Source organism: Colias croceus, chromosome 13 (genome assembly GCF_905220415.1).
Source record: "Colias croceus chromosome 13, ilColCroc2.1".
Lineage (NCBI taxonomy): Eukaryota > Metazoa > Arthropoda > Insecta > Lepidoptera > Pieridae > Colias > Colias croceus.
Genome location: NC_059549.1, coordinates 5,185,176 through 5,201,122, shown reverse-complemented (window position 1 = coordinate 5,201,122; position 15,947 = coordinate 5,185,176). Strand labels below are relative to the sequence as shown.

Genomic DNA, 15,947 nt, shown 5'->3' with positions numbered 1-15,947 from the left:
ACGCGATCTTGAAATTTTACTCTAAACGCGCCTAAAGATGTTTCACTCATAGTAATATTACGCAAATTAAATCATTTCGACCTTCGACGAAACCTTCTTCCATTACACCATTTATGGTAATTATTTTTGCATGCTTGTATTGGCTGAACATGTTTGTGCTTTATTAATATAATTGTATCACCATTGAATACCATGTTTAAAGCAAAATAAAGATTTTATTAATTTATTTATTTACACTGAAATTAAAACTAAACTAAACACTCATAAATAAAGAATAAATAAATGTGAATATGTAAAATTATATATTATTTTTAACTGTATGAGCAATATTTTTATTACAATTTTCTTTTATTTTACGTTTAATAACAGTTTTGAATAAAGAAATCATGCAATCGAAGTAATCCGCCCTAGCGATACTAGCGCGAGTGAGTGTGATGTCAGAGGCGCTTCGAGTCTACAGATGTTTCGTCCTAAAATGTGTAAACTTCAATAATCTATATCTCAGTCATTTATTGATGGATTTCAAAATTTTTTTCGGCCACTGATTAGTTTTGATCTATTTTTTAAGACTAGTAAGGTGAATATACTATTTTCTATTTTTTTAAACTTTTCCATTTTTCCATACAAACAAAATAAATGTCATTGAAAAAAAAATTAAATACAAATAAATTCAGTATTTTCTGATTTTTTCCTCTGTACACTCACTATTACCTAGTTGATTACAAAATTTGAACTTTCTAGGTCATCTGGAAGTGGGTTAGGTTTTGTATATATCTATAAGTCAGTCAGTCTTAAAAATTGCGATTTTTGGATATTAATATCTACGCAACTGTTTAATCTGTATTTATGAAATTTAAGGTTCTTGTTTATCTTGAGGTCCTCTTGATAATATGTACCAAATTTGGTTTATTTAACTTAAATAGTTTTCGAGTTATAAGGGGGTGAAAAGTGGCTCGAAATGGTTCGTGTAAATATACACACGGCTGCTGCTCGCCAGTTCTCTTCGCTTGAACTCGGCTTGACACGCTGCCGCGTGTCTAGATAAAAAATTGCTGAAATATTTTTTATGGCAAAAATCGACAAACGAGCCATTTAACGCTCCAGGTGTTTCTCTACTATGATCAAAATATTAATAAACTTTTGATTTATTGTTACAATATTTAATCTAGCTGTTGCAATACTTTCTAGACTCCTGTGGCTGCAAACTTTTCTAAGAAATGTTTATTTATTTTACAAAAAAATGCTTATTATTATGTTGTTAATATATTATCTCAAAATAGAGAGATTCACAATTTTTTCAATTAAAAAAGATATAGATAAGGTAAACAATGTCATAATTTCTAATTCCTTAGGAGACTGAATATGCTAAAGCTTCAATTATAGTCGAGTAACTATAGAAAATCTTAAAATATGACAGACTCTAATATGGGCAATTACAAGGCAATTATTTATATGTAGGTACACTAGCTTTCCACCCGCAGCTTCGCCCGCGCAGTCAAAGAAAAACCCGCATAGTTCCCGTTCCCGTGGAATTTCTGCAATAAAACCTATCCTATTTCCCGGGGTAAAAAATAGCCTATGTCCTTTCTTGGGTATCAAAATATCTCTATACCAAATTTCATGCAAATTGGTTCAGTAGTTAAGGCGTGATTGAGTAACAGACAGACAGACAGAGTTACGTTCGCATTTATATTAGTATGGATATTAGGTAAATAATTAACAAATAATAATAATCGTGAGTTTATTCTGCTGTGACTACTTACTGCTATACGCCTTACTTGAAATAACGACCTGCCTGTACCTATCCTTTATCAAATCTTACTAAAATACTGTCAACGACAAATGTAGATAACAATTGATTTTTATAGGTAAACATTTATTTTGGGCATATTAAAAAAATATTAAACAATGAAACTATTTAACTGTGCTAGTCTATTTCAGGTCTTCGTTAAACAAGCTCACTTCAAGAAAACCTTCAACAACAAACAATTTTATCCACTGAGCGAATTCGTTCGGAACTCCTTTGTTAAGCAAAAAATACATTTAAAACGTTTGTTACCTTTGGAATTGTTTCCTTGTTAATATTTTTAAGTCTTTCCTTAAGAAACCAAAATAAAATAAGATAGAGCTTGAAAGTTATTTTTGGAATTATATTATAAAACTGAAGAGTTTGTTTGTTTATAATATACTAGCTGCGCTTCGCGGTTTCAGCTGCGTATCTCCGCTCCTCTTGGTCTTAGCGTAATGATATATATATCCTTCCTCGACAAATAGGCTATATGTCATCAATCCATTTACTTTAAATATCAGATCAAACCCTTTAAAAACTTAAAACCAAAACTTTACCTTACATTAAAACTAAGGAGATGCATAAAACTTTATAATAAACACAAGATTGACTTTACTTTGCGAAATTTGCTACCTAATTGACCATTCTTCATAAAAACCATAAATAAAAGGGGTGTAGAAAAGAATACTGCAAAACCAGAAAGATCCGCTTCCATCAGGAATCGCAACAAAGTATAAACAAATAATAGTCATAATAACAATAAATATATCCGATAAATATCTTTCTTTTCATGCATCAAATTCTCGAAGTTGTGACAATATTTTATACGTTTATCGATATTTACTTTACCGTGCTTGATAATATGTGACCTATGTGACGGAATGCTCAATAACGACAATTATTTGCATTGCTGTAATCTAACGTATATAAAGTAAGTGATTAGTTGGGTTATTCAGCCGCGTTCGTGTCAGTAGTGGGTCCGTAAAGCCAAGATGCTGTCTGCTCGTGTGTTGGTTTTACTCGTGTCCTGTTTGACAGTTTTTTGCGAAGGTATGGATAGGAATAGTTATGGCGTTAGTTCTTATCATTGTCTATTTTATCTAGGAATAGGTAAACCTTTATGTTGATTAACAATATTGTATAAGCTCCAGCAAGGTGTAAACATGTGAACTTTGAATTGTCTCCGTAATCATAAGTGGTAAAGGTGAACGTTGCTTAATGTCTTTTTTCAACAGATTTTAAAAAAGGAGGATTTTTTCGATCATTTTTTTTTTGGTTTGTTACCTCAGAACTTTCGACAGGGTGAACTGATTTTGATGATACTTTATTTGAAAAATATTTGAAAACTAGTGCCTTCTGGTTGATCCCATTTAAATTTTGTTCAGGTCTGATCATTTGGAGGTGGTTTACATTTTTGTTTAAAAAACTTAATAATATATTTAGTAATTCCACCACAATAAACTTTACACAATATTTTATAAGCTGATAAAATAAGAAGTAACCTATTTATGGTTTCAGAATAAAAAATATCTTCAAGAAAACCTAAGTTTTTTCAATTAAATTTAATACTGTGGGTAGTATTTTTTGAATCCACTATAGGAATTATTTCAAACTAGAATATTACTATACTACTGTACTAGTACATTGAATCTTAGAATTTGAATGATAATTTCACACTTTTTCTTATTTAAGGTTTACAAGGAATAACTATAATACACCTACTCACTTTTTATTTAAAACAAAAAACTCTCTTAATCTTTTAAATCGATTCTTGAAATTCGAAACTATTATGTTAACGATTAATCGATTTCTTTAGAGTTGCAATAACTTTTAGCAGTTCTTATATAAAAAGTTAATATTATTTATCTGTTTCATTATAATAATTATCTATTTACAACTTATTTAATTACATTTACAAAAAAAGATTAGGAACAAATTTTATTATTTAGAAATTATTTAGAAATTATTATTATTAAATTAATTATATAAATAAATCTAATTGCACGTTTCCAAAGTGGCTTCAAATCTTCATTTTCATTGAGTATTTGAAAGAATTTTTTCTCCTAATATAAGAACTAAGTTTGTATAAACTTACAACTAAAATATTATCTGCAAATATATTAACCAAAATGCAATCAAAAGATTAAAAACAATTTTACGGTCAAGCGCGGTTATCATCACGGGATAATATTAAACGTAAATTAATTTACTTTGCACGCAATTTTAAAGCTTTTATCAGTTGAGTTCACTATCACAGTTTCTTTCTAAAATATATTTTATTAATTGTTTTTATCCTTCGGGGAGGTTTTCTAATAATTCCGGATCATGGATCAATACAGTATATTTTAGAGGCTATCGCAGAAAATTTCGCGCTATGTAGAGCAAGGTTTTTATGTGCGTTTTATGAATTACGAATATAATATTACGTAGGAACTGTGGTACATAACTGAATTTAACAATACTACAAATATCAAAAAAAATTAGACTCGGTCACCAAACTTTCAACCCTTATTGAGGTGACAATATAATAATTTCACGAGTTTATGTTAAGAGCGTGTTTTGTTTTTATTTTTATACACTAGATATATAATTCGTATTTTCTTTCTCCTGTTAGTATATGTTTTATCCATATAAAAGCAACCGAAGATAAAAATCCTTATTTATCCTCTCAAATTTCATATGTTTTTACATGCATAGGTACTTAATATTAAGCATTACTATTTATATTACCTATATGCATGTATTGTCTTAGGTATCCATACAAAGTTTACTTCATGACTCCATGTTATTATTGACAATTAACTTTAGACCAACCAAACACTAGATCCCGGAACAAACAAATCAATTAGTAATCATTTAGCCAATACACAACAAGTGGATGTCTTTTTATGAATGTTAATTCTTTTGTTGTGACCGAAGATCGGTGGAGACTCGTTCAAAGTTTCGGCAAAATAGAACAGATTATGACTCAAAAGCATACATTATATAGAAAATAAATAAGGATACATCTGCGCATTTTCTTATATTTTAATACCTTACAATTAATAAACTTAATAAGGAAAAACCAAAAGAAATAAAAATATGCAAAACCCCAATCAATCAACGGCAACGCCCGCATAAATTGTAAGATTTGAAGCAATCAGTAAATGTTTAACAGGCTCAATGAACTTCAATGATTTGCCCAATAAACGCTCAATAGGTAAGGTGTCAATGGAGTTAAATTGTCAATTGATTATACACCAGACGTTCAGCGGTCAAGGTCGAAAATAGAATGAGGTTACAGGTCAGCTAAAGATGATCATTCTATAAAGTGTTATAAAAGATCGTAAATGCTCTTTGATAGGATTGCTACTAGCCAATTCAAACGCGAGCGTATGCAGATTTTTATATGGCTCTGCAAACCGCTTCTGAACCCTAAAATTATATTACTGGTCGTTTTATACATAGTGCGAATTTGTACATTGTATTTAATTAATGTGGAGATCAACGTTATTAGGTATTAAAACCGACGTTTACATACTAGTTTTGATTATTTTATTACCTACACGTACTAATCCATTGAAATGTTACATTTTTTAGGCCAAATATTACGTTTTTTTAGAGGATGAAATTTTATTTTTTGGATGTGTAGAGGCGGTCAGTGTGAAGCTAAAACCAAGTTTGTGGGGTCGCCACCCTTGTCCCACGGCCGCCATCTTAAAAATAGTGGTTGAAATGGATTTTACGATATATCACTTAAACTATTTATCTGCTAAAAAAACATTGTTAGCAATAATTGTTGCAAATTAAATTCTCTACAACTTTAGTCCTTAGTATAAATAAAAAAGTTACAAGCGAAAATGTTCAGAAATTAGAGCTATTTATATTTTTCAATAAAACTTTTTTTTATCATTTTACGAAGAAATGATATCAGACCATATTTGTAGATTGTTTGGAAGAAACAACTTTTATTCATTAGATCAATTTTCATCACATCAAAAAAATAAATTTCGTCCTCTAAAAAAACGCGACACCAAAATATGTAACTTTTCAATGGACTATTAGTATAATGAGATCAATAGATGGAGCATACTGATTTTTTTTAATACAGTATTTTGTGTTTAGGACGTAATCTACTAATTAAATTTTAACGCGTAGCACATCTTTCTTTTTGATTGAAGTTTTAGAGCTTAATCACAAAATTACTACAAGAACCTTAAATTTTATCTCTTGAAATATTTCTTTATTTTATATTTTATATTTCAGACTCTTTTCTCTCACCATGTGACATAACCGATACGGAATGCTTACGAAAGTCGACACAAACCTTTTTATCTAAAACTGCAGCGGGTGTTCCCGAGTATGATATAAAAGCTATTGATCCACAAATAATACCATCTTTGGACATTTTATTTGATGAAGAACTTGGTGTGTGGAACCATTATAAAGACTTAACCGTGCTTGGATTGAAAAATCAACAATTATCTGCGTTCAGGTTGGTATTACATTTTCTGCAAAGTACGTATGTAGGTATTTATAAAATAACTGGCTTACCACCCGTGGCTTCGTCCACTTTGTCTGAATCCTTATAATAAATAGTATACTAAAACCTTTCTCTTGAATCATTCTATCTATTAAAAAAAACTGCATCAAAATCCGTTGCGTAGTTTTAAAGATTTAAGCATACAAAGGGCATATGGACAGAGAAAGCGACTTTGTTTTATACTAAGTAGGTATGTAATGTTAACTGATAATTTATGAATACCTATCAACTTATCAAGTATGAACATAGGAACAGTACCTACTATAGTTTAATCCACAAATTTATTCTTTCTTTATATCATAACATATTCAATAACCCAAATGTTTACTTTTTATATGGAAACTGAATAAAAATTCTTTAGACGAAAATCTTATAAGCAACGTAGCTTTTATCCATCGGCATTTTATACATTAGGATAAATGAAAACAGCAATACCATTAGCATGTAATACAAAGGTCTTGAATACTTACGCAATTGAGTAAACATACCCCTTTATAAATCCTACAGGATAAACCTTTTTAATGTTAACATTAGTATTGGGAATATAATGCATCAATATTGTGAGAAAGACTGTTCTCTCCGATGGCGTTTTCTTATAAATTAAACTTTTCTATAGTTATATACTTTTTATTTTAAATGGTAAATTTATTAATTATCATCAAAATATAAGAATTTCTTAACAGTATTAAAAAGTAAATGCAGTGTTATTATGGTGTTACTACTTACGATGCATCTGATTTATTGAATTGTTTACGTATAAATGCAACGCCTACATATTCGTAAAAACGTTACTTGATGATAACCAACTTAATTTATAAAAAGTTACAGGCGCTCGTGTTTATTATGGAAAAATAACAAAAACTGTCAGAGAACGATACCATCGGACAAGATTTCCATAAAATTTTATTGTTATATTGAGTGTATTTTATTGTTTATATGGAAAATAAACTGATCCGTCATCCCCAATTAAATTTATTTCAATCTAAGTCTCATATATAAACCACCCAATTTAGATATGTTTATAATATCAAACTTGGAGCAGAATAACAATATGACAATCTTATTACTATAGATAGCTTTTTATTAAAGCAATTCGAGCGTGCGTAAATTATATATATTACGTACCTATCTATTTATACATAATATATGTGTTATGTATGGCGATTGGCTTGACCACATACATGTCCACATCAAAGTTTACTATCATAGCGTAACAGCAAATTAGCTAGTAACTCATCTGAAGTCCTATTCCCTATAATCTAATTTATAAGTAGTCACAAAATTATACATTTTGGGATGTGGATGTAGTTATAATAATTACCTACTTATGTACGTGAGTCATACTTTTTTATTTACAAGAGTTTTCTATATTTCGCGTTTGAACTTTGATTACTATGTATACCCAATACTATGATACCTAGAATAGACTTTCTACTTCTATTATTATTAGAAGACATGTGTGTCGTCCATGTGATATTTACATTAGTCGACCTAATGAATAATTTTGATTGCAGCTTAGATAAACAAACGAAGGCCGTAGAATTGCAAACAAAGGTGGACCTCGTTATTTCTGGGGACATCACCCTTGAGGCGAAGAAAAAGGAAAAATCATTACCGGGAACCATTTCAATTAAAGGAAGTGAGTATAAATTGTATTAACGACACGGGCTAAAATTACATTTAAACGGTAAATTTTAAGGATTCGTCTAATGATTACGTTGAGGGCATATTGATGCTTATAAATTCAAATTTTAATTAAAGAAAATGAACTTATCAATTCGATTTTTGACTTCATAAATTTCTTAACAAATATTTTTGGTGTCATAACTAAAGCAACAGTGCTAAACCAATAGTTGTTTTAATATCAATTTCAATCTTGAACATTTTGAATCTGTCTATTTTACTCTGTTTGAAAAAGTTATTAATATTAATTAGACTAAATAGGTAACAATGCTGAACCTGTTCGGTCGACTGAAATGCTCCGATTAATAATGCCAGAACACAACACCAACTTCTATGACACTTCATTTACCGTGCAGGCAATCAAATTGTGGAATGCTTTGCCTCTTCATAATATAAAGAATGCACAATCCTTATCAAGTTTTAAAGCATTGGTGCGTGATTATCATTTCTCTCGCTGTACTTAATATAAATTATTTATATTATATGTATTCGAATATTATACTATTATTACGTAACATATTCTTATATTTTGATTGTGAATATATTATATTGTATCTATTATATATTATATTATGGATATATCTTTACGCAGGTAATTTATTTAGTCTTATATTTATTTCTTTTATAAATATATATTTATGCTCTACCCTTCACCTTTCCTCTAATTTAATTTCTCCTCGTACGTCCGGTTGTCTGGAAGAAATCGCTGCATAGCGATAAGACCGCCAATTGTTGTAATGTATCCTTAGATTAAGTCTTTTTGTAATGATTCTAAGAGCAATAAAGTATTAATAAATAAATAAAAATAAATAAATAAATAATCAAGTACCTAATGCGAGTCACCAATTCCTGTTTATGTTGAATTTCGTTGATAGCCGCGATTGTTTAATTATTTATCAATTATCGTCAATAGTTACATTATATTATGATCTATTCTATCATCAATAAATGTTTGTTTATTATTCCATAGAGGCGTTGTGTACAGCCAAGTACAACTACGACTTCACAACCGATGACAAAGGCGTATCGCATTTTGTATTGGGACCAGAAACGATTACCTGTGAACCTATTGGAGATCTTGATCTACAGTTGAACCCTGAATTACTCAAGGATATTAAAGAAGGTAATTAGAGTCAGTTTCGATATAAGACCTGCGTATATTATGCGTATGGTGTTCACCGCAATCTAGCCAAGTTTATAGGTGCAGTAATGTCCTCTCGACCTATATAAATAAATCATCACCACAATCATACTAAAACCGACCAGTGTTCTCGTGATGTCGTTGAAATGTAACAATATTAGAACAGTACTATCATTAGTCATTACATGGTATAAAACAAAATGTCCCTATGTATGCGTAGACCTTTACCACGACGCAAAGGATTTTACTAGATAGAATGGTCCTCGAGGAAGGTTTTAAATTGTACTATATTAAGTTTTAGACAAAGCCGATGTAGCCCCGGGCTTGCCTTTATAGTATTCCCCAATGAAAACGTTATTATTTACATCATTCAATTAAAAAAAAACACTTTTTATCATTTTCAGCTACCAACTTAAAAGAAGAAAAGGTATACTGGGGGTCGCATAGAGATGTAAATTATAAGAAGATCTTTACAACGGTCGTCGAAAAGGCGTATGTAACAGTCGTGCACAATATAAGAGCGGCTGCCAAAGTACTGCCAAAGGAAGCATTCTTGAAGGGCCTTTGAAGTATTTTTATTCTTTTGTAAAATAAATAATATTGTTTCATCTCGCTGTGATCTTTTTTTAAGAGTACCCTACATTTCAACTTCATTAGTAAAGTCGAAATTTTACAGATTTATACTTTGTTTATATATCCTACTTACCTTAGTTGTAAATAAAGATAGAGTAAATTGTAATTATTGGTAATGGATTATGAAAAAGTGGATGCTTGACCAATCTAATTTTCAAGTCTATGATGGAATTATGCCAGAATCTCAGAAAGTGAGACACGTTAATTCAGAACATACTTATTCATAAATGTTTCAAAGTATATAAAAGTACCTACTACACTTTTCATATTAAGAGTTAGGTAAGCAACCAATCTGCTGTGAAATATATCTAGAATATAAGTCACTTACAGTTAATACTGTAAATAATAATTTACAAGATTAGGTATGTTGAAAACCAACGAATTCGTTTTTCTATACAACTACATACTTGATTTTTTAGAGGAAAATGCATATAGGTACCTACTTATCATTGTGTGCATACATCCTCTCGAAATTCCAAATTAGTCCTAAAACAATTTTCTTTTAAGAAAATACGTAGAAATATGCAGCCGTCATTGTTTTGTTAAACGGATGGGTTTAAATAAATAAAATAACATTTGCATAAAAATCTACACATAAGTCTCGTTGATAAGGTTTTTGAGTGCAGTCAATAACCTTTGCAAGTTAAGAAGGTATGTATTATGCTATCATTCGATAATAAGAAATGTTCCGAATTTATTTATGTAACCGGAAATATTTACTTTCTGCAACTAAATACTTGATATTTCAATATATAACAACGTTTAATTAATTTGCATATTAAAAATGCTTTTTCATTTTTGCCGGAAGCTCTATTTTACTACTGGCATAGTCTCATACCTACAATAATATAGCATTCAAAATTATGCTCAATGAATTGTTTTGAACATCTTTTTTTTAAGAATTTTAAGCATTACATGTCTCGCTTATTATTAAAAACGTGACACGTAAACGTAAGTGCTATTAAGAGATATAATTGCTGACAGTTATAATATTCGCGACTCGCTTTAACATTTTAACTGACCACACAAAGGAATGCTCTCAAAAACAATCCGAATATTAAAAAATACGTTTTAAGTACAGCAGGCTGGGGAATAAACCTACACTATGGTTTTTTTAGTATCATCAGGAAACAAATACTTATTATAACTAGGTAATTGTGCTCTGATTAAAAAAATATAATGAGAGATTTTATATGTACTTAAATGTTTACCTGACAACCAGCCACCCACCCTGCTCCAGCCAATTTTCGAAAGGTACGAGTTTGAGAATATACCCCTGTGTAATGACAGCCGTGTCATTAATTTCTCAAGTACGAGATTTAAGAAGTGGCCATTCAAATGTGGCACTTAAATACCGTAAGAATTAAATCAAATCGCGTACATTATTGAGATAATAAAACATTTTAATGGGCATTTATTATTAAGAGAAGCAGAGATGTGTGATGCATAATTTGCATAACAACTCATCATTTAAATGTTGAGATGCAATAAAGATTAAATAATATGAATAATTTTCAAGGTCTATCAATAATATTTACATTTGCATATTTTTGGAAACTTAATAGTTTTATGAACTATACCGTTATTTAATAAATCATCTGACTCAATAACAAGAAAAATAATATTTTAATTTTTTCTTAGTATAACCAACAGATATTTAACAATAAGCTTATAATATAAACTAGCTCCTCGCCCGCGGTTTCGCTCCCAAACATTCCATGCTATCGTGCGAAATTTGATCTTCACACAAATTGCTTTTCCCTAGTTCATCTTTATAAGGGTTGATCAAGTAATTAAATTAGAAATTAATTCGAGGGCTTAACTCTTCGATTGTATAAAGTCAAGTGAAGTGAAGTTTCATTAATCTCAGTTTAGTCATTAATGGTTTTCCGGGAATTTAACTTAAAATAAAATTAATTATGAGAGTTACACAAACATCTTTTTATTTCAAATGACATGAATAAATCGGACAAAAGTATTGGACCGAAAAAAAGGTAACAGTTTTTCTCTTGGACGATTATGACGTCATACATTCCTTTCCGCTTCACGATCATTTACTTTTAATTTTATTTGACATTAATGATTCAAACAATGCTATAAAATGGGTACCTTCATTATACATATGAACCGGGGAGGTCCCACACTATGTAGTTGGAGATATTTGACCGTTAAGTTAAATGTTGTAGGTAGTTTTCCTTGGACAGATAAATGGGTTTTTGACTATATTCATATATTTTGTATTGTAGGTTAAAAATTGGCTAGGCCCAAGGCTTCATCGTGTCATTATGTTAATATAGAATGAGGCATTCTTATTACCTAACAACTGTCAAAATATTTTTCAAAAAGCGTCACCGGACATTCCATCCGAAATTGGACAAAGCCACAAAATACACAATTCTTTATTACCTACAATGTTATTTACAATCATTATAAAAATAAATGTATAATATAAAAAATGTATAGCATCCAAAACATATCAAATAACTGTAATATAATAGGTAGGTATCTGGGCAAAAGTCTGTATTATAAAAATCAGTACAGTCGTTTTTGCGAGGAAGATTAATAACAAACATAGATCCAAACATTCTCACTCATTTTAACAATTGATAAATTATAGCTACCCGAGTAAATCTATTCCTCGAATATATTTTTATAATAATTAAGACATCATTTATTTCTACCGTTATTTATTTAAAAAATAAATGTAACCTGATACACACAGCGGTTCTCTTTGAATGTTAAATATAACTGACAACTCATTCCACGGTGGATTTTAGGAATTCCATCAGGATTTTTATCATTGTTTAACGTGGTTTTACTTACTTTCATGGCATGTATGTAATAATATAGGTTATATTATTGTATATTATGTAATCATGTACGCTTGTATAAATATATGAAATTCTTTTTAATGATTCAAAAGTGTGTGATATGTGATTACTATGGTTCTTTTTTTTTGCTCTACAGGCTACACAATAGAAGTAAAGCCAAACACGATGTCTTGGGAATATGTCAGGATAAAAATCCTGATGGAATTCCTATGTGGTAGGTATATCGTCAGATTTTCAGATATTAGAACCCTTTCGTTTGATTATCTTGAGAAAATCAATATGTATTTCTTGTACCCATATTCCCAAGACATCGTGTTTGGTTTTACTTCTATTGTGTAGCCTGTAGAGCAAAAAAAAGAACCATAGTAATCACATATCACACACTTTTGAATCAATCACTTTTGTTAAGGTCTCCAACAACGCTTGAAGAGTGAAAAAGTTGTTATAAGTTTTTTTTACGCATGATTATCTTTATTAGTTCCTAATCTTGTTTTATTAGAGGACCAAGAATATCGTTGACGTAACGGTGCATTTAAATCATACGAACTTAAAGCTATAGAGCAAAAGCATTATTTCGTGATATTTTAATGTAAACAAGAACTCGTATTAAAATAAAATAAATAGTGGGGTAAGAATGAGCATTCGATCGTTTGATGTAAATGCACTGTTACACAATTATCTTTCCAGAAAACTCAGCACAAACGACTTTTCCTTCATCTGGAACTGTGCAAGTTCACTTAGTAAATTTATGCTAAGCGACTTATATTGCTGAGTATGAAAAAGCCTTACTCTGTCTATTAATGTCGGGTTTTATTGCGCTTCTTTATGGTCACGGATGTTGATAACCTAAACTAAGACAACCAAAAATATAGCACTATGAATTAAACTAGTCGTAAATAACAAACAAAAAGTTGTATGCATAATTTTCTACATAATAAATAAGGTGGGTGGACCATAGAAGGCTTCCTTTGAACTTTGAAGGTCAATTTTTGGCCTTGTTAGAGTACATGAGCCTTACAAGGATTATCTCTAAACCATAATTATACAAACACTTTTTAGCTCTAATTTATAGATACGTATTGTTACAGTTAAACCAATGTTTGATGACATTATACCTCTGTAGGTCTACACGAACCCTGCTTTTTTTACTCGTCTATACGATTGCTAATAATTATACATTGTAGCTTTAAAAAGTATGGAGCCATAAGGTCATTGTTAGTTAAAATAAAAGTTTTAAATTTCATAATAAAACGCGTTGGCAAATTATATGATTAATCTCTTTAAAACTTCCATTAATATAGGTACTAAGTACTTAGTCATACGAAGGTGTTAAAGTAATTTTCATTGAACATTTTATAGATGATAAAAATATAATATTGAGCATTTTATGTTCCGTTTAAAGAGCTTATAGAGTAGTTTCAGGAAAATGCGGATGTATAAATTGTTTTTTAACTCTATATTTAAGTTGAACGACTTATTTATAATATTGGCCTTATTTTACAGATACGAGATATTACAAGGTCATTTGTGAAGACAAATTCATTTATTATCAGAACATCATATTAAGTCCACTTCAGGACATTAAACATTTTAATTGAAGGTAGATTAAAAATGTGGGGCTTAGGTTTTCCTATCATATTATATGACTAGCTTCCGCCCGCGACTCCTTCCGCGCGGAAAAATTTAGGTTTATTTTTTCTACGTATTTTTCCGGGATAAAAAGTATCCTATTTTATGCCCAGGATAATAAGGTATAATTATACCAAGTTTCATCGAAATCTAACCGTTACTTTTCACGTGATTCCTGAACAAACAGACAGACAGACAGACAGACAGACAGACAGACAGACAGACAAAATTTTTTTTAATCACATATTTGAGTTTGGTATCGATCCAGTAACACCCCCTGCTATTTATTTTTTCAATATTTTCAATGTACCTACAGAATTGACCCTTCTACAGATTTATTATATGTATAGATAGGAAAACCTAAGTCTTATTAATTATTTTTTTTTTCTCTTGAAAAGTGTTTTCTTATTAATGAGGCCATTCCACTCCTACTTCTTCAAAAAAATACTTATTTAAATCTAATCAAAGACAATTATTATTAGGTATTGGAATGGAAACGACACCAAGTTTTTTACGAGGTAATGAAACTAGACGAAATACAGATTTATTTTTACACTTAACACGACTGACAAAAAAGCAGGCCAATGTTTTTTTCTCATCAAATCTGAATGATGATTGTTGTTAGCATTTTTTATTGAGTTAAAAGTTAAAAGCTATCATGTTTAATTATACAATCGTAAAATTGCAGACATTTTATCGTATTTTGTTACTAAAATATTGATTTTGTTAAAACAATAGAGTCGACTAATAATTGAATAGTTACCTAACCACTTTTGTCTCGTGTTTTACACGCATTAGTCATAGTAATTACAATTAAGCACTTAGTCATTTGGTATAAACTAAACCTTAGTAAATAAGTATTGTTCGATTTGATAATTCGGCTTTCAATAAACAAAACAAAATAAAAATCAATAATTGAACCAATTTTTGTTTTGCAACTCCTGACTAATAAAATAAAAATGGATGCGTATCTACAAGAGTGAATAAATTAATGTTTTCGAAAAAAGTACCTGTATCATAAATCTTCCAAGATACTTGTAGGTACTATCTATATACCTGCCTAGCAGGTTTTGCTAAAAATATATTATCTATCTAGTATCGTAATAATATGATAATTGCCAAAATTTTCATGTTTGATACTTAATCATGTCAAAGCTACTGATTAAATTTTAATGAAAAGTAGCATCTTGTTTACCAGAATAACAAGCTTTTTCTCTTGTTTTTGAACGTAAGTGATACGTTGGGGCACAGCTAATTTAAATTAAATTTAAATTTATATTTAAATTTAATAAACTGTAAAAAACATTATTACATTATAAATATGTACTAACTACTTACAAAATTTTCAATTCACTTCTTAAACATTCCTCACGTTAAACCAATTTTGCAACCGAAATAAAGATCTTACACAAGTCATAACAATTCACCCACACATTACGAAATAAAGACTTCAATCAATAATATATTATGCTCTAAAACCTACAGCATAGGTCAAATAGTTAATACGCGATGCACAAAAATATTGTATGAACCTTGAGACGACATGAGAGGTCTTTCATTTTTGTATTGGAACCGTTTAGAGATCTTATTGTGAATTCGTTTTTGATAATTGAATTCTTAGAAGCTATTTTAAATTATAACTACTAAAATACTAAACACTAGTTGTAAAAATTGTCAATTCAAAATAGTAAGTTCAGAAAATAAGATCAGCCGGTTAAA

At 29.8% G+C, this 15,947-nt stretch overlaps 1 protein-coding gene across 1 annotated transcript; it reads left to right on the top strand.

Moving 5' to 3' along the window:
- The first annotated feature begins 2,705 nt into the window (after window positions 1-2,705).
- LOC123696879 (juvenile hormone-binding protein-like) lies at window positions 2,706-9,747 on the top strand. Its single transcript, XM_045643261.1, has 5 exons — window positions 2,706-2,839; window positions 6,035-6,263; window positions 7,826-7,950; window positions 8,965-9,117; window positions 9,540-9,747. Exons 1-5 carry the CDS (start codon window positions 2,782-2,784, stop codon window positions 9,701-9,703), a joined length of 729 nt encoding a protein of 242 aa, XP_045499217.1. The 5' UTR covers window positions 2,706-2,781; the 3' UTR covers window positions 9,704-9,747.
- The last annotated feature ends 6,200 nt before the right edge of the window (window positions 9,748-15,947 follow it).

Bases quoted from the DNA above. Each gene is read 5' to 3' on its own strand.
- LOC123696879 (XM_045643261.1), top strand. From the start codon at position 2,782: ATGCTGTCTGCTCGTGTGTTGGTTTTACTCGTGTCCTGTTTGACAGTT. The intron at 2,840-6,034 runs GTATGGATAGGA...TTTATATTTCAG, and splicing joins TTTGACAGTTTTTTGCGAAG to ACTCTTTTCTCTCACCATGT. The intron at 7,951-8,964 runs GTGAGTATAAAT...ATTATTCCATAG, and splicing joins AACCATTTCAATTAAAGGAA to AGGCGTTGTGTACAGCCAAG.